This window comes from Myotis myotis, unplaced genomic scaffold, assembly GCF_014108235.1.
Source record: "Myotis myotis isolate mMyoMyo1 unplaced genomic scaffold, mMyoMyo1.p scaffold_m19_p_11, whole genome shotgun sequence".
NCBI classification, from domain to species: domain Eukaryota; kingdom Metazoa; phylum Chordata; class Mammalia; order Chiroptera; family Vespertilionidae; genus Myotis; species Myotis myotis.
In genome coordinates, this window is record NW_023416315.1 from 38979634 (window position 1) to 38996879 (window position 17246).

At 40.4% G+C, this 17246-nt stretch overlaps 1 protein-coding gene across 15 annotated transcripts in view; it reads right to left on the reverse strand.

Annotated features, from left to right (window-relative positions):
* AKAP9 (A-kinase anchoring protein 9) overlaps positions 1–17246 on the reverse strand; it is a 126966-nt gene that overhangs the window by 2748 nt on the left and 106972 nt on the right. For 12 of the 15 annotated variants that reach the window (XM_036328235.1, XM_036328238.1, XM_036328234.1 and 9 more), the window contains 11 exons: positions 15532–15676; positions 12730–12949; positions 11819–11969; positions 9796–10464; positions 9180–9388; positions 8755–8860; positions 7187–7369; positions 6047–6247; positions 4437–4669; positions 1715–1794; positions 1–130 (listed from right to left, as the gene is read on the reverse strand). In XM_036328235.1, coding sequence (XP_036184128.1) covers positions 1–130; positions 1715–1794; positions 4437–4669; positions 6047–6247; positions 7187–7369; positions 8755–8860; positions 9180–9388; positions 9796–10464; positions 11819–11969; positions 12730–12949; positions 15532–15676 — 2327 coding nt within the window. Of the gene's footprint in view, positions 131–1714; positions 1795–4436; positions 4670–6046; positions 6248–7186; positions 7370–8754; positions 8861–9179; positions 9389–9795; positions 10465–11818; positions 11970–12729; positions 12950–15531; positions 15677–17246 lie in introns of those variants that run through there. The other 3 variants (XR_004970913.1, XM_036328239.1, XM_036328243.1) reach the window with 3 other exon arrangements.

Below are 17246 nucleotides of genomic sequence, written 5' to 3' on the forward strand. Positions count from 1 at the left end.
CTATTTTGAAATGGAAGAGGAGACCTAGGGTAGTCCAGATCTGCTCTTGAGCGGTATGTAGTATGTCTCGGCTCTCCGTACAGCTCCAGTCCACCAGGAGAATGATAAAACAGGTCAGTCTTTTCAGCACCTAAAGTAATCCCAGACATACCTTGTTCAAAAGAAATGTCAAGCTCTTGAAAAATTTCTACAAAACAGATGAAGACTCAGAAGATTACTATACTGTACTACACTGTCTCCTATTTATAGTTATTTTCCATTGTTCTTGTAGGAGAGAAACAGTAGTAGAAATGTTACTTTGTTTACCTTTCAATACGAGCAATTCTGCTAATCTAGAACTATAGCTCAAAGAAAATAAATGATTTAATTGAAATGTTTTCTTTTTAAAAAACTTAGTTATAGTTAGAGTGAGGTGAAGGGTGCCTGAGTGTGTATGGTTTAGGGCAGTGGTCGGCAAACTCATTAGTCAACAGAGCCAAATATCAACAGTACAACGACTGAAATTTCTTTTGAGAGCCAAATTTTTTAAACTTAAACTATATAGGTAGGTACATTGTTATTAACTTAATTAGGGTACTCCTAAGGCTTAGGAAGAGCCACACTCAAGGGGCCAAAAAGCCGCATGTGGCTCGTGAGCCGCAGTTTGCCGACCACGGGTTTAGGGGAAAAGAGGTTGTGGGTAAAAAAATACTAATGTAGCCAAGCCATTCCTGTGACTTTATTAGAAAAAGCTAGAAATCAAGATTTACTTACAACACAGAACTCATTATTATACAAATTTCAGCTGTTTCAATTTAAGCTTAGATTCATATTTTAAAAACACTTTACTTAGGATACTAAATATATTTCCTCTTTCTCTGGTGCTCAGCTACTGGGAGAAAATGTACAGGTGGCTTGCAGTGGTTCTTAACCTGTGGGTCACGACCCTTTCACAGGGGTCGCCTAAGACTATCGGAAAACACATACATAATTAACATATTGTTTTTGTGATTAATCACTATGCTTTAATTATGTTCAATTTGTAGCAATGAAATTGGGGGTCCCCACAACATGAGGAACTGTATTAAAGGGTCGTAGCATTAGGAAGGTTGAGAACCACTGCATAGCAATACATAGCAAAGTCCTATTGTGTGTCTGTAACTTTGTATATGCCTCTCCTTATGCCAAATGTTGAAGCCCTAATGTTTGTTTCCCTTTCTAGGTGTAGAGAGAAGTAACTTCAACTATCAATCATTACTATATAACCTATCGGTAAACTCAGAAACCTGTTTGAATATTGCTAAATTGTAAGAACTTCACACCATAACTTGTCCATATGGCTGAGAAGAGCAATCTGATCTTGATCCAGAGCCTTAAATGCAGTGGTAAGGAGCGTGGGTTCTGGAGCCAAACTGTCAGGGTTCGATGTTGGCTACTGGGTAACCTGGGGCAAATGACCAATGCTCTTCATGCCCCAGTTTTTCATCTGTGAGGTGATAATAGTAACTGCACCCACATCACAGGACAGGGAGAACACATGGTAAAAGCAGGGCCTTGTGCAGACTAAGTACTCCACAAAAATCAGCTATTACTATTCTTTAAAATAGCAAGGTCCCCAGCTCTGTGAGTTATAAGGGCTCTCTCTGTCTTTGAACAACATTATTTGGAAGGTATTACACACGAAGTAATTTTAGACAATCATAAACAGGAGAAAAAAATTCTATTTTGACTTCACCTGGATTCAGTCCATCCCTGTTAATATTGATGGAACCAGAACTTGTGACTCGATGCCACCGTCGAACCAAAAATTTCATTCTAGAAAAGAGCCCAGAAAAAATTTCACAGCCTATTTATAATGTAGAGTATAAGTATACACTTCACACAAAAATCAAGTCATACATTTAAATATGAATGCAGAACAAATTTCAAGATCACATGGCTGCCTAATATAAAATGAAGCAAATGCCCCCTGGGTCTGTGGCAAAATTAACTCGAGCAGAAGGACAAGGCTTCCCCAGAGGCACCAAAGGTCTCTGGCGAGGCCAACAGAAGGACTGGCTTTAGGGGTCAATGGGGCACAGAGATGGAGAGCAAAAGTTGAAAAGAGAAAAGTGGATGGGCAAAGAAAGGGCGAGAAGTAATAAAAAGAGAAGAGAAAGGAGACTGAAGGGCAGACGGAATAGACCCTTAAATTGGCAGTGAGAGTGAGCTGAGCTGGGATAGCCGAGCAGGAGGCCTTACTCAGCGATGAGAGGAGATTCTGCCTTCCCAGGATCAGGGTGGCAGTGTCAAGAACCAGCTGCAGCAAGTTGCTGCCTGCTTCGTCCTGGCTCGACCAGCTTTCTTTCTTTTTTTCTTCTTTTTTTATTGCTTAAAGTATTACAAAGGGTATTACATATGTGTCCTTTTTTCCCCCCGCCCTTGACAATCCCCTGGCCTCCCCTACCCCCCAGTGTCTTATGTCCATTGGTTATACTTATATGCATGCATACAAGTCCTTCGGTTGATCTCTTACCCCCCTCCCTCCTGCCCCCCAACCCTCCCCGGCCTTCCCGCTGCAGTTTGACAATCTGTTTGAGGCAGCTCTGCCTCTGTTTGACCAGCTTTCTGAAGCACCAGTTCTGATTTCATAATTCCAATCAGTTTCAAGGCTCAGCTTTAGGAGGGTCAAAAGACAATGAACATATCAACAAGTGAATCTGAAAAACAAGTGAGTAATCTGAACTGGTGATTATAATAGAATCAGGGGCATAGAAAGGGAATGGACTGGCTATTCTTGGGGGAGAAAGGGGTGAGGAGGATGCGGGAAGAGACTGGACAAAAATCGTGCACCTATGGATGAGGACAGTGGGTGGGGAGTGAGGGAGGAGGGTGGGGTGGGAACTGGGTGGAGGGGAGTTATGGGGGGGGAAAAAAGAGGAACAAATGTAATAATCTGAACAATAAAGATTTAATTAAAAAAAAAAAAGACAATGAACATGTAAGAGGAAAAGGAAAAAAGGGAGGTAGAATGAAGTCCTTCAGTAGCAAGTGGTTTTCAAGGAGACTTCCCAAATTCTAATAAAAATTAATGGTTAATTCCTGAGACCTCTCAGCGTCTTCTAACTTATGAGCACATTGGTCTTTCTCAATAGGAAGTGAGCTGCCTCTGGGGATGTAGGCAGGGATTATGACTTTCCATCAGTGCCTCTCCCAGCACTTAACTCTGCACAAGGTGCACAAAGTGATGAAGGGGAGAACTGGAACCACATGTCTACAATGTGGAGCAGCAGAAGCAGGGAGAATCCAGACCATCAATAAGGTAAAATGTGAGCTCTCTTTAGAGAACCGACATGGATGAGACTTGGGAGTCCTGGCTGGTTGTCCCAGCTCTATTACTATTGGCTTTGCAACCTCTGCCTGCCTCAGTTTCCTCATCTGTGAAATGACATTCTGGGCTATGTGATCTCAGACAGCTTCTAGTTAAAAAATTCTAAGTCATACATATGTAATACCTTAATCAATAAAGAAAAAAAAAGTTCTAAGTCATATTTTTCAAAAAAAGAAATAGGTAAAAAACAAAACAAAACGGGGGGTTGGGGGTGGGCAAAACCACTGAAGATGCATCAGATGTGACCAGATAGGAACACTTGGAAAAACAAATTCCTTTTGGACTGTCTGGCTCCTACAGAAATAAAAGGGCCTGGGTATACACCACTCAGGTCAGCGGACTGCAGTAGGCCAGGTCCTAACTCCACTGCAACCAGACACAGAACAAGTACTGGTGACCCTAGTGTGGAACTGCTAGAGAGAGGGATGAGGGCAGTAGCAGAGTCCGATGACCTAAGACTCCTATCTGGCCTGAATGCAGAGTTAGGGCTTTCTGTAGCTGGGCCCCAAGAGTACGTATGAAAGTATGTCACAGCCTAAGTAATTTTCCACCCCTCTCCCCCTTATTTATATGTCTGAAAGAGTTCAAGGGTTTATTCAGATTTAGGGAAAAAAAGACAGTCTAGATTGGATGTGCCAGCTCTGAGTCACCAGCTGCCTGCATCTGGAAGGGCCCTTTCCCCAGGGTCTCGGGGGGACAACATAAGGTATCCCTGCTAAAAGATGGAAACTGAGAAAGAAGCAGGCATGTTTTAGGACATGTGTCATACCATATGATTATACGGAGCACACAGGCAGAGAAAAGAGATTAAAAATAACAAATCCCTTTAGAGCAGCGGTTCTCAACCTGTGGGTCACGACCCCTTTGGCAGTCGAATGACCCTTTCACAGGGGTCGCCTAAGACCATCCTGCATATTAGATATTTACATTACGATTCATAACAGTAGCAACATTACAGTTATGAAGTAGCAACGAAAACAATTTTATGGTTGGGTCACAACATGAGGAACTGTATTTAAAGGGCCAGAGGTTGAGAACCACTGCTTTAGAGAGTCTATTGAAATGGATTTGTTTTCAAGTACTTTACCTTGAAATTGCCATGGACACTCTGACAGCCGACCGAAACCTGGTGAAGCCCTTCGGACGGTTGGTGATCACCTCCAGGTCCGTGCAGGCCGGCTGCCCGCCCATCCGGGCAAGCAGAGCCAGCGTGGCCTCTTCACACTCCTGGAAGCCACCCAGTAACAGCAGCAGGTATTTCTTCTGATAAATGAGAGCTTTCCGAAAACTTTCTGCCCTCAGGTATTTACCATAAATTCTCTACATTTAAAGAAGGGAAGAATATACAGACATTATTAAGTTATTCAAATTGTTCTCTAGGGCAAGATGACCTATATTTTATTTAAAAAAAAACACCAACAAAAAAACTAGTGGGCTCTAGTCAGTTTGGTTCAGTGGATAGGCAGTGATGGTGAACCTATGACACGCGTGTCAGAGGTGACACGCGAACTCATTTTTTTGGTTGATTTTTCTTTGTTAAATGGCATTTAAATATATAAAATAAATATCAAAAATATAAGTCTTTGTTTTACTATGGTTGCAAATATCAAAAAATGTCTATATGTGACACGGCACCAGAATTAAGTTAGGGTTTTTCAAAATGCTAACATGCCGAGCTCAAAAGGTTCGCCGTCACTGGGATAGAGCGTCAGCCTATGGACTGAAGGGTCCTGGGTTTGATTCCCAGTAAGGGCACGTGCCCGGGTTGCGAGCTCAATCCCCAGCGGGGGGCATGCAGGAGGTAGCCGATCAATGATTTCCCCTCATCATTGATGTTTCTATCTCTCTCTCCCTCTCTGAAATCAATGAAAATATATATTTTAAAAAAAGGACTAGTGGTAGTAGAATGGCAGGTACTCTATTACTGTTCTCTACTTTATTGGCAAAGTTGAAAGTAAAGATAATGAACCCTAACCTTACACTTCTGCCTCTTTTTAGTCAATGGAATCTGAATACTAACCTTAAAGTTATGCTTTTTATTTTGGATAGCCCCTATTCACGTTTATTGCAAAAATTTTTGTCATTCAATTATCGTCTGAGTTTTTACATTTAATTGTACAGAGCTACTTTTATTATTATGGTCACTAATCTATCTAACTTTTTCATTAACGTTTTCTGTCCCTTGAAGAGTCATAAATTCATGTTCACTCCATAGTTGGAATAACCATTCCAAACACTTTTCTTTCTTTTTGTTTTGGATTTTGTGTTGACTGATTAAAGTAGTTTTACTACAATATTCATTACTAGTCAGTAGAGAGACTATTCAGAGGGCTTATCACCTTAGAGAGCATGATGATCTATATTGACAGTGGCAGGGTTTTTGTTGGGAGTTGAAAAGATACTTTCTGTTGGTCTACTAAGGATGAGATGGTGGGAAGGAGGACCATAAGCTCAGGTGCTGCCAACTGTGACCACTGATAAAGCCTAATCTGGTCCAGACCTGGGCGTGCCTCACTACAAAGTTCCTGTGACCGGCTGGAGACCTGCATTCATGACAAAAACTGAATAGAGAGACTGAGAGAGACAGCCTGAGTGCCACCTAAATTTCAGTCTGCAGAATGAAGGGTAATCAGAGATGAAACAAGGCAAAAACAGAGAAGCAGCATTTGGCGTGCATTCAGATGGAGGGTGTCCGACCTTTAGAGTGGCATGCTCAGAGTCAGGGCTCAGACTGTGAAGTAAAGCTTCATTTCTCAGTTCAGCTTTCAGTTTGTATACTTCGGCTTCGGCCCTCTTCAAGGATTTTTGAAGAGCCAACTTTTCTCTGTTCCAGACTTCTTTTTCAGAAGCAATGATGGCTTCAATGTTTGCACCACCACTGAATGAAAACCTAGAAGACTGCAGAGACCAGAGCCTACTTACTTGATTTTTAAGTATAAGCCTCTAAAGGAAAACCTGATTTAAACATATTAAAGGTGTTGCTATGGGAGAAAAAGAAGTCTCAGCTTTCCAACCTCAAACAGGGACATTAAAAGCCAATCTCAACTGACACTAAGGAATATACAGTAGTTTTAAGTATATGGTCCTTTGCTGAGCCGATTAACTTTACAACTGAAAAGCCTTATGAGAGTCTAGCTCCAGAGAAGGTGTTAGATTTAGCAGAACTTTGAACTGAAAAAGTCTAGAGACTTAACAGATAGATCATCTGGGTCCAAATGTTGAGTTTGGGCCTGAAATAGTGCACTGGAGAAATGGGGAAAAACCACATGGCACGTGCACAGGAAGTGGAGCCTACAGAAGCTGTGCAGATGTGTTATTGTGTATTTGACTGCACAACTGTCTTACAGGTCTTCCCTATCTTTATGTTGAGTAATGACAGAGCTAACAATTTATTTTGCAGTTTTAAATGGAAAAAAAAATTTAAATTCACAGAACAGACTGAAATAATTTAGTGACATCTTTCACTTGAGTTATCAACATAATAACTGATATATAACTGACAAGGGCAGAATTCAAATTTGAACTTTTCTTTAACATGTGTCTGCTGTTGCTCCATAGGTAGCAAAGTATCTGGCTTTGGGTTAAGTTGACCTTGGTTAAGGCTGGGCGCAGACTTAGGGATTCTGAATGTATAAAACCCCAAATCTGGCAGAGAGAAGGCTTCCAATAAAGAACAGCTATTATTATTATTATCACCCTTATAGCAATTTCCAATGATCCTTCTAAGAATCAGATACTTAATATTTCTACATTTTCAGGGGTAAAAACTGAAACTAGGTAGCAGAAACTGTCACTCTGCACTACTTCTAGTATGTGGCCATGTAGAAACAGACGTACATAATCTCTGCCAGTTCCTGTCTGTTGATACCACCGGATCTGCTCTTCCAGCTTCATAACCAGGTTCCTTAAATCATTCTTCTCTTCCGTCAGTTGGCTGATATGTCCTGTTAGGTCAGCATTTTGTCTCAGTAGTCTTTCAGTCAATGAGCCACAAGACGTATTTGGGGACACTAAGTGAGGCTAGAAAGATAAAATGGCATAAGGTTGCATAGTACAAACATTTATAAATAATACATACAAACTGTGGACAGGCACTAAGAACAGCAATTTCATAAAGAAGTGGTGCTTGTGTTGAGCCTTAAACGATAAGCAGGAATTTGCCAGGCAGGAAAGAGGACAGAGAAGGATATATTAAACAGAAGGAACAGCATTTGTAAAGGCACAAAGGCTTGAGCAAGAGTGTGTTGATTTTAGGGAGCTACAGTTGCTTGGGAAGGCTGGAGTAAAGATTGCCTTCATTTAAGGACAACAGAACTAAAAATGTAGGCAGTGGAGAGCCATGAAAGGCTTTGGGCATGAGCATGCCATAAACAAAATTTACATGTTAGAAAGATTTCTTGGGTAAAAGTATGTAAATTAGATTAAATTAGCAAAAATAGATCCTGGTGTGAAGCAGACACATCAGGAAGTTGATGCAACCGTCTAGGTGACAAATGCAAAGACGAAGGGCGCATAGGATGGACGCTTGGATGTGCGAGTACAGTGAAGGAAGGTGGTCTATGGCAACTTTGAGCTTTCTAAACTGGATTGGGACAGGAAAGAGAAAAGGAAAACGATGCTCAGTTTGGACTGTGTCTGTGAGGTTGCTAAAGTGTCTCTATGGAATACAGTTCCCCAAAGTAAAATGTTTAATAACTAATGGAAAATGTAAACCTGGACCACAGGACAAAGGTGGTCCACCAGATCATAAGCTCCATTAGGGAAGCATTTAATTACTGTATCTCCATAACCAGGATAACACTTGGCACAGAGTAGATGCCCAATGTAAGTATTTGTTCAGTAAATAAGCCTAGTGAGGAACTCAGGCTGCATAACTGAATAAGCTTCCACAGCTGTAGTTAGAGAAAGAAAAAGGATGCGGATAGGAGGAAGAGGAACTCATGAAGGTGACTGAAGAAAGAATGGAGCAAGAGAATACTGACACAAAAATAAGGAAAGAGAGGATTTTTAAGATGGAAGAGGTAAAAAGTGTCAAATACCACAGAGACAACGAGGTCAAGAGAGACAGGGGCTGAAAAGATTCACCAGATCAGTCAATTGTGAAGACATTAGTAACATTCATGGAGTGATGAGGGTACTACCCAGACTAATCTTTCAGGAAACGTGGTTATCATCAAACAAGAGGTCAACATAATTATTCAATAGTGATAGTGAAAGTTAATTTCCCCTCAAGCTTTCACTATTTTTTATTGGGGGGGGGGGGAGGCAAACATTATTATTATTTAAAATAAAAGAAAAAGATAAAAGTAAAACTCTTGAGAAAATATGGTGTCAGTTTCAAGTGAGTCATATAGTTTCCATTAAGCCTTTGCTCTCGATACTTTACAGAGTTTTCTAAGCCATACCTCTTTGCCTGGATGGCCAGTTAATTTTTGTAGTTGTAAAATAATTTCATCAATATTTTCCTGAACCCAAATGAAATCTTCATCATCTGCTGTTTCGAACTGTAGTCTTCAAAAAAGAAAAGGACAAAGAATGAATACACCTCCTCGATTAGTGGTGTTGACTAGCACAAATGTTATGGATTGGGCAACACTGTGCTTCACATTTCGCTTCTCCTTTATATTAAGTGTTCTCTCTCCCTGGTCAAGGTGTTAACATATTTGTTTTCAGGTGTAAGAGTTCTGTTAGAAAATATCACCTCCTAATGTAAACAGGCATTAACTTTAAAATTTCAATTCCCCACCCTTGACTAGCCATTAGTGAGGGGCAGATTCTGGGCAGCTAGTGTAGGAATGCTCTTTCCAAAGGTCAGGCAGGAAGGGCTCACCGACTGGAGGCTTTCTGGGCTAGATGCTGTAGTTTTGAGGCCATATGTTGAAGCTTTTGTTTGATCATTTCTAATTCATGATTATAGCGAGTTTCTCCTCCATTCATTGCAATCAGTTTAGGATAGCTTGATTCCTTTGTCTCTCCTTCCATTTTCTGTTGAAGAACCCAATTTCTAGTTCGATCATTGGTTAAACTCCAAGTGGATGGCTAGCAATTTTGGACGGAAAAAGAAGAAGAAAAAGCAATAATTATAAATGAACAGTATTCTTTTTTAAGAGCACACAATTAACAGTAAACTTCCGCTTAATGTCATGGATGGGTTCTGTGGCTTTAAGTGAAAAAACATATAACAAAATCAATTTTACCATAGGCTAATTGATATAAATAAGAGTTAAGTTCCAACTGCATCTCATCAATGTTATAACAAAACAAAGTTGAATGGAATGATATTATTTGAGGATCTGCTGTATTATCTATACTGCAAAGAAACCTCTATGGATTTCGTTTTAAAGTGATTTGTATATAGCTATTTAAATAATACAATATCACAATTATAGGATTAAAGGGCTGCAATATTCTTTTTAAAAATATTTTAAAACAAAGTGTCAATTTACCTCATTAAGATTCTGATACAGAATTCTTCTTTCTCGTTTTTCTTCCCGTTCGAGTTCTTGTTTCTGGAATTCCTGCATAATTCCTTGCAGTCGCTTTCCTTCAAGATCTAACTTATAAACCTGCTGCCTCTTCTCCTCCAGCTGGTGCTGAAGATCTTCCACTTTGGACTGGAGCGCGTGCATTTTCTTCTGTCCCTCAGTGTTGGCCTCTTGCTCCGTCTGCAGCGTCTTCCTGTGAACCTGCCTGTCCTTTTCCATCTGCTGTCTTGTCTGCAGAGAATCCAGTTTGTATTTCTCAGTCTCATTTAACAGTTCTACGATGCGACTGTGCTTTTCCTCCAGCTGTTTCTGCAGCTCTTTCAGGAGGTCCTCCGAGGGCAAGAGGGGCCGCGGCTGCCCACTGTCATCACTGCTCTGCTGCAGCTGTGCACGCACTTCCCGCTCCCTGTCCAGGGTACTGCTCAATTCCTGAATCCGAACTTTCTCGGATTCCAGAAGTACTTGAAGCTCTAAGTTTCGACCTCGTTCTTCTGACAGCTGGGCATTGTGGATCACTCTTTGTGATTCTATTTCCTGCTGTGATTCATTTAGTAGTTGTTTTTGTTGTTCCAAAAGTTGACTCAGCTGAATATTTCTTTGTTTTTGACCCTCAAGTGAAAATTTCAGATCCTTGTAGGAGAAAGTGATATTAAAATTTTATTATTGTCATTAAAAATATGTAAGTGCACAATTGTGCTTTCATTAATACTAAGTTGGCAGTACTGGGTGATAGCACTGATCATTCAGTTTATTAACTTAAATTTTCAGTGGTTAGAGCATAATTATTTGGACAGCTAGGTGATTTGCATCAAAGAATATAAACACGAGATAACTAGGCTAAATAATACTTTCTTTTTTTATATATATATATTTTATTGATTTTTTACAGAGAAGAAGGGAGAGAGATAGAGAGTCAGAAACATCGATGGGAGAGAAACATCGATCAGCTGCCTCCTGCACATCTCCCACTGGGGATGTGCCCGCAACCCAGGCACACGCCCTTGACCGGAATCGAACCCGGGACCCCTCAGTCCGCAGGCCAACGCTCTATCCACTGAGCCAAACCGGCCTCGGCTAAATAATACTTTCCTAATATTAACTATATCTGGTTTAAATATGAAGCAGGGTACCTTTCTTCTAAAGACAATAACCTTTAAAAATACAAATATTTCTGATAAAATGTGGTAAGAGTTCCTGAAAAACTTTGTTTTCCAATCACTTACTAAAAATAATAGGGATTAGGGAAAATCAGGGTTAGGGGCAAACTACTCAAAATCTATGCAAATTTGTAATGATAAAAAATAGTAATCAGTACCCGAGGAGATGACATGCCTTTGACAGGTAGAGAGCTTGCTAAGCCTGGAGGCTACCATGGTGGACATTAAAAAATAACCCTCAAAAGTAATAGGCAGAAATGCCCACTATAGAGATTTTAGTATAGCACTACTGAGTACTGACTGGGCTATGTGGACAGAAGAGCTCTGAGCCAGTGGGGCTACTGTTAAAGTGGGCACTGCATGCAGTACCACCTGCCTTGAGCTGAGAGCTATGCAAGGCTGTGAGAGAGCCCAGAGTGAAGGGACTCATTTTAAATTTTCTTAAAATATAGCATCCTGCTTGCTGCCAGGAAAGTATCGCTGCTCCCATCCCCTAGGAGAAGATGGGAACCCAAACCACTTCTGCATTAAGCTGACATGACTGTCCTATTTATCAAATTGTGTATGCACTAATCAAAGTCTCAAAACACATGTTGCAGAACAGTCTGTATGCATCCTTGGATGCAGCAAAACAAAAAAGCATCACACTACTAGCATTTCCTAGTACAGTTTAGATACCATTATAATAGTGCTCATCACAGAGCAAACAAATTACTGTAGCTCATAAAGAGTCCAAAATTGACATTTTAGAAAGAGCAAAGTCTCCGGATTCTTTCATAGATAGTTGTGGATTTTCCACAGCTATTTAAAGACAGAGATAACAATACCTCAAGTTCTTCTTTATCCCGCTCTTCACTGCGCCCCAGTTTGGCTTTCTCTTTTTCCAAAGCCCACTGGAGCTCTCTGGATTTTTTCTGTTCACTTGCTAATGTGTCATTAAGCAAATGTACTTCATCGGTTTTATCTTTAACTTCCAACCTAAATCAGAGCGACAAATACACTTTCATAAAACTACTCTATAGAGAGAGGAAGAGAGAGTACAGCTTTCAATGAAAAGTGGAGGCATATAATACACTAGTTAGTAAGAAAATAGAAACCATATAAAGGTTAAAGACTGTTGACTGTGGTTCATTTCAAATTAACTGTTTCTAATAGTAAACCTATTAGTTATTTACCATTGAGAATAATTTACTATTACAAAATAATATTAATAAAAATTCTTCCTTGTCTTCTACCAAAACTAAACACGGGAAATATCATGTGTTTTTATGTGTGTGAAAACAATGTTCAAGATAAAGACTGTGCTCATAATGTGTCCGTTGCAAGCATAGTATCACAGTATTTACACCAACAAACATTCTTTTTATAAGCATTATCTTTTAAAGCATTTTGCATATATTAGCCAACTGAACCATGAATTCTACTGAGATCATAAATACCATTTCAGATTAGTTGGTCAAATAGATGAAATGAAGGTCAAAATTATATCTTATATAAAAAATCTCAAAAAGAATGGAAGCCACAGTAGAGAATATGCCAATACATAATCATGAGCTTATTATTCATAAATATTTGGAGTTTTCTTTTCCACTGAGTTATTCTGATAACAAAGTTTCATGGTATTTAAACATCGTGTATATATAATGTTATGTTTTTGTAAGATCTGTACAAGGTCTGTGACAAAATTGTTCCACTTTCTTCACACAACACAGATTTATAATAAGGAAGCTTGACTCACCTGAAGGCCTCTAACTCCTTCAGGTGCTTATGCTGTGCCTTAAGTGTTGTTTCCAGTTCCAGCTTAGTCTGTGCAAGTTCACTCTTCAGCTCAGCAACCACCATTTTCTCAGAGCTCAGCTGCTCCTGCAGCTCTGTGGCTCTGTCTTTCGCACTGCTGAGCTCCACCTGCATCTCTAGCATCTGAGACTGCTTCTGCTGGATGTTATGTTCCAGGAGTTCTAGATGGAAAATTATTAATATTTAAAGTATGATCTAGCAACTCATATCTGGTGTGTAAATATTTTGTTAAGAACTGATTTGTAATTTAGGCAATTACTGTAAAGCAAATGAAAAGATTACAGTCCCAACAGTTTGATAGCCACACAAAGTACTTACAGGAGTTACTTGGTAACTATGAATACAACGGACAGCCCTCCTTTGCAGATAGTCCCTAGGAGTTTTACTAGAAAAGTGGGAAGTCCAAACCCCAATTTGAATCATGTTTTTTTCTTTAAAAACCAACCAAACCCTTGCTATATGTCTGTTATAATGAAAACAAACTGAACTATTTAAATCCCTAGGTATGATAAATAAATAAGTTTCAAAATATGCATCAGGATCCCATTTTTGTGGAAAATGTGATTTTATATACATACTAGGGGCCGGTGCATAGATTCATGCACATGGAAAGGAAATTAAATAGAAGGTGGCCAGCAGGGCGGGACTGGGTGAGACAGGCTGGACACACCCTGGAGTCAACCTCCCTCGGTCCCTCCCTGCCTGGCCGCACCTGGGGTGGCGCCACGACTTGAAGGATGTCTGCGGAGTGAGCGGGGTCCCTCCAGCAGGTTGGGTCCCTCGGCCTGGCCTGTGGGGGACAGGCTGAAACCAGCAGTCTGACATCCCCTGAGGGGTCCCAGAGAGTGAGAGAGCACTCTTCAAAGTTGCTGTTGAGCAGCAACTCCGGCATTGAGTGTTGCCCCCTGGTGGTCAGTGCACGTCATATCTACCAGGCGGTCAGCCAGTCGCTTAGCCTTTTATATATATAGATATACATTGAAAAGGTCTGAAGAAATATTTATCTGGGTATTAACAGTTATTATTTTAAGATTTAGGAAATTCTATAGGTTATTTTTACTCTCTTAATTCTCTATTCTACCATAAATATATTTTTAACTTAAAAAAATTTTTTAAATATATTTTATTGATTTTTTACAGAGAGGAAGGGAGAGGGATAGAGAGCCAGAAACATCGATGAGAGAGAAACATCAATCAGCTTCCTCCTGCACACTCCCCACTGGGGATGCGCCCGCAACCAAGGCACATGCCCCTGACCAGAATCGAACCCGGGACCCTTCAGTCCGCAGGCTGACGCTCTATCCACTGAGCCAAACCGGTCAGGCTAACTTAAAAATTTTTATTATAGTTCATCACTTCATATTACAAATCCCATTACTGATGTTAGGAGACAAAAATAACTTGAATTTAGAAAATAGTCATGTTAATTTAGGCTTTTAAAACTATTTCTTAGAGAGGCTCAGGATCTACATATATAAATATGTACACATGTAAAACATAGCTTTCAATGGGGTTCTATTTAACTTAAGTAAAATAATACTAATCAGTTCTCTAAAAATAATCTTCAATTAATTTTATGTCTTAATATAAAGGATATACTGGTATTTAATTTGTGATCTCATTCTACCCGTTTTCTCTGAAATAGTATTTAAAATCTTCAGCTTTTCAATGACAAATATAAGACTATGGTATAACTTTCAAAATTTGCAAAAGCTTGGCTGTTTGTAACATATTAAATAAAACTGAAGACAAAGATATATGTCTTCACTAGATATGATGAAAATTATATTTCAATTTAATCTCAAATGATTTCCATCTGCAACTTTAGCAAAAGTGGGGAAAATATCTGAAGCAGTATCACAAAAGCAGAAATCCTGCTAACCAATAATCATATGACAAACGGATGAAACCACTTCAGTAATTAGTAAATGTAAATTAAAACCACAAAAACAATACACTATCCCCTCACCAGATTGGCAACAAAGGTCTCACAGTAACAACTCTTGGCAAAGATGCCCAGCAACAGAATGCTCATACTCTGCTAGTAAGTGTAAAAACTAATGTGACCACTTGGAAAACAGTTTGGCATTATTTAATAAATTTGCAGATATGTATTTTATTACCCAGCAATGCCACTCCTGGGTTTGTACCTAGAAAAGTCATGCATGTATGCATCAGAAACATGGTATATCAATACGCAGACTAGCAATGAATTTAGTAGCTAAAAAGATACATAAATTGTGAAATATCCACACCTGGGAATTCTGTACAGGAACAAAAATGAATGAACTAGAGATAACTGTAGTAACTTAAAAAAATGTCATAGAGAGGTGATAAAAGAAGACATAAATATATACAGAGTGATAAAGTTCAAAAGCAGAAAAAACTAAACTTAAATGGTTTAGGAATATATAAATAGGTAGTAAAACAAACAAGATCAGGATAAGGTCACCTCTAAATTACTAGATGAGTGTGTTTGGGAAGGGGGCTCTGGTATACTTGACATGGGTGATGTTTCCACAGATACTCATTTAATTTGTTATACTATATAAACAGATATATATGTGTTTAAAACCAACTGGACAATCCTTTAATCCCTAGGGTAATTAATGTAGATTATCTCTCTGATATGAGAAAGAACAAAATGTAAATAAGAAGAAATGTGTTTTAACTGAATAAGAAGGGAGACAACGTGAAATATTTTCACCTCTGTGTTATCATATGATCCTGTTATACAGCGTACCTTGGCTTGGTTGATCATTCTCTTTCTCTCTTTTCAGAGTCATTTTTCTACTATTCATTTGAGCATGCAGTGCCTGAATTTCAGATAACAAACTCCTCCTGTCTGCTTTCTGGAGGCATTCCACAGCTGCTCGATATTCAATACCCTGTAACAATGCAAAGTGAAAAATCAAGTGAAGAGAGTTATAAAGACAATCAAATTAACAACCAGGAAGTCTGAAGAAGAAAGAATGGAACACACATGCTAGGGTTTACTTCTGGCTATTAATCTTTATATTTATTTTGAAATTCTTCAAACACACAAGAAAACATGAGGTATCTATATATATAAAACCCTAATATGCAAATAGACCGAGTGGCAGAACACCCGAACAATTGGTCGCTATGATGTGCGCTGACCACCAGGGGGTGTGCATGGAACATGGCAGGCATTGGCAGCAGGTGGCAAAGCGCGGAACATGGCGGGCCTTGGCCGCGGCAGGATGGTGGAGCAGGTGAGTGGGGGTGCCAGACCAAGGCGGGGCACTGGTCACTGTCATTGGGGCAAGCCTCTGGTGGTGAAAATTCTTTGCTCCCGTCCCACCTGGTGCTCACACCTGCTACCAGCACCGGCCCTGCCTGCACCTATGGCCGGCACCAGAACTGCTGCTTGCACCCGCTTCTGGTGCCCGGTGCCAGCCCCTATCACCCGAGGGCTTCTCCACCTCCCCTTGCTCCTGTGGGGTGATTGGGCAGCAGGCGCCACTTGCACCCCCTGACAGCGCCAGCCCCACTTGTACTCATTGCTGGCACCTGCCCCAATTGCTCTGCGCCATCAGCAGGTGCGAGTGGGGCTGGCGCCATCAGTGCATGGGAGCAATGGCAGCAGGAGTGGGGTTGCCAGCAGACAGGGGACATGGGGCCGTGGTGGGAGGGGCCGGGCGGGGGCATGGAGGATGAGCTGAGACCTGCCCCTGTGCCCACCACAGCCTTGTAGCCCACAGCTCCTTTCGAGGTGCACGAATTCGTGCACTGGGCCCCTAGTCTATAATAATAAAAGCGTAAATGCTAATTAGACCGGGCAGCTGAACGACTTTCCGGACGTCCTTCCAATGTCCTTCTGGATGACCTTCCGGACGAAGCCCCACGAGGCAAGCCACCACAGCTGAGAGGGCCAAGCCCCTTGCACAAATTTCATGCATCGGGCCTCTAGTAATACAATAAACAACCATGCACATAGCCTAAGAAATAGCTCCTATACAATTAAAGCCCCTGTGTACAACTCCCTGAATATATCCTTCTATGTACCACCTGGTTAGAAATAACCAAATTGTAAGTCTTGTTGTGGATTCGATCCCCAGTGAGAGGCATTCAGGAGGCAGCCGATCAATGATTCTTTCTTATCATGGATATTTCTATCTTTCTCTCCCTCTCCCTTCCTCTCTGAAATTGATAAAAATATATTTAAAAAAATTTTAATTGCCAGATGTGTATAATCCTAGCTGAAGTCAAACAAGGAGACCCTGTGCCTTCTTGTTTCATCACTTACACTCTAAACAAGTGTCCTTTCTGCCACTATTTTGCTTTTGGTTGGTGATATTGTTGTTTAAAATGGTCCCTCAGCACAAGGATGAAGTATTATCTAGTGTTCCTAAGCACAAGAAAGCTGCAGTTTATGAAGAAAACATGTGTTAAGGCTTCATTTAGGCATGAGCTATAGTGTTGATGGCCAGGAGT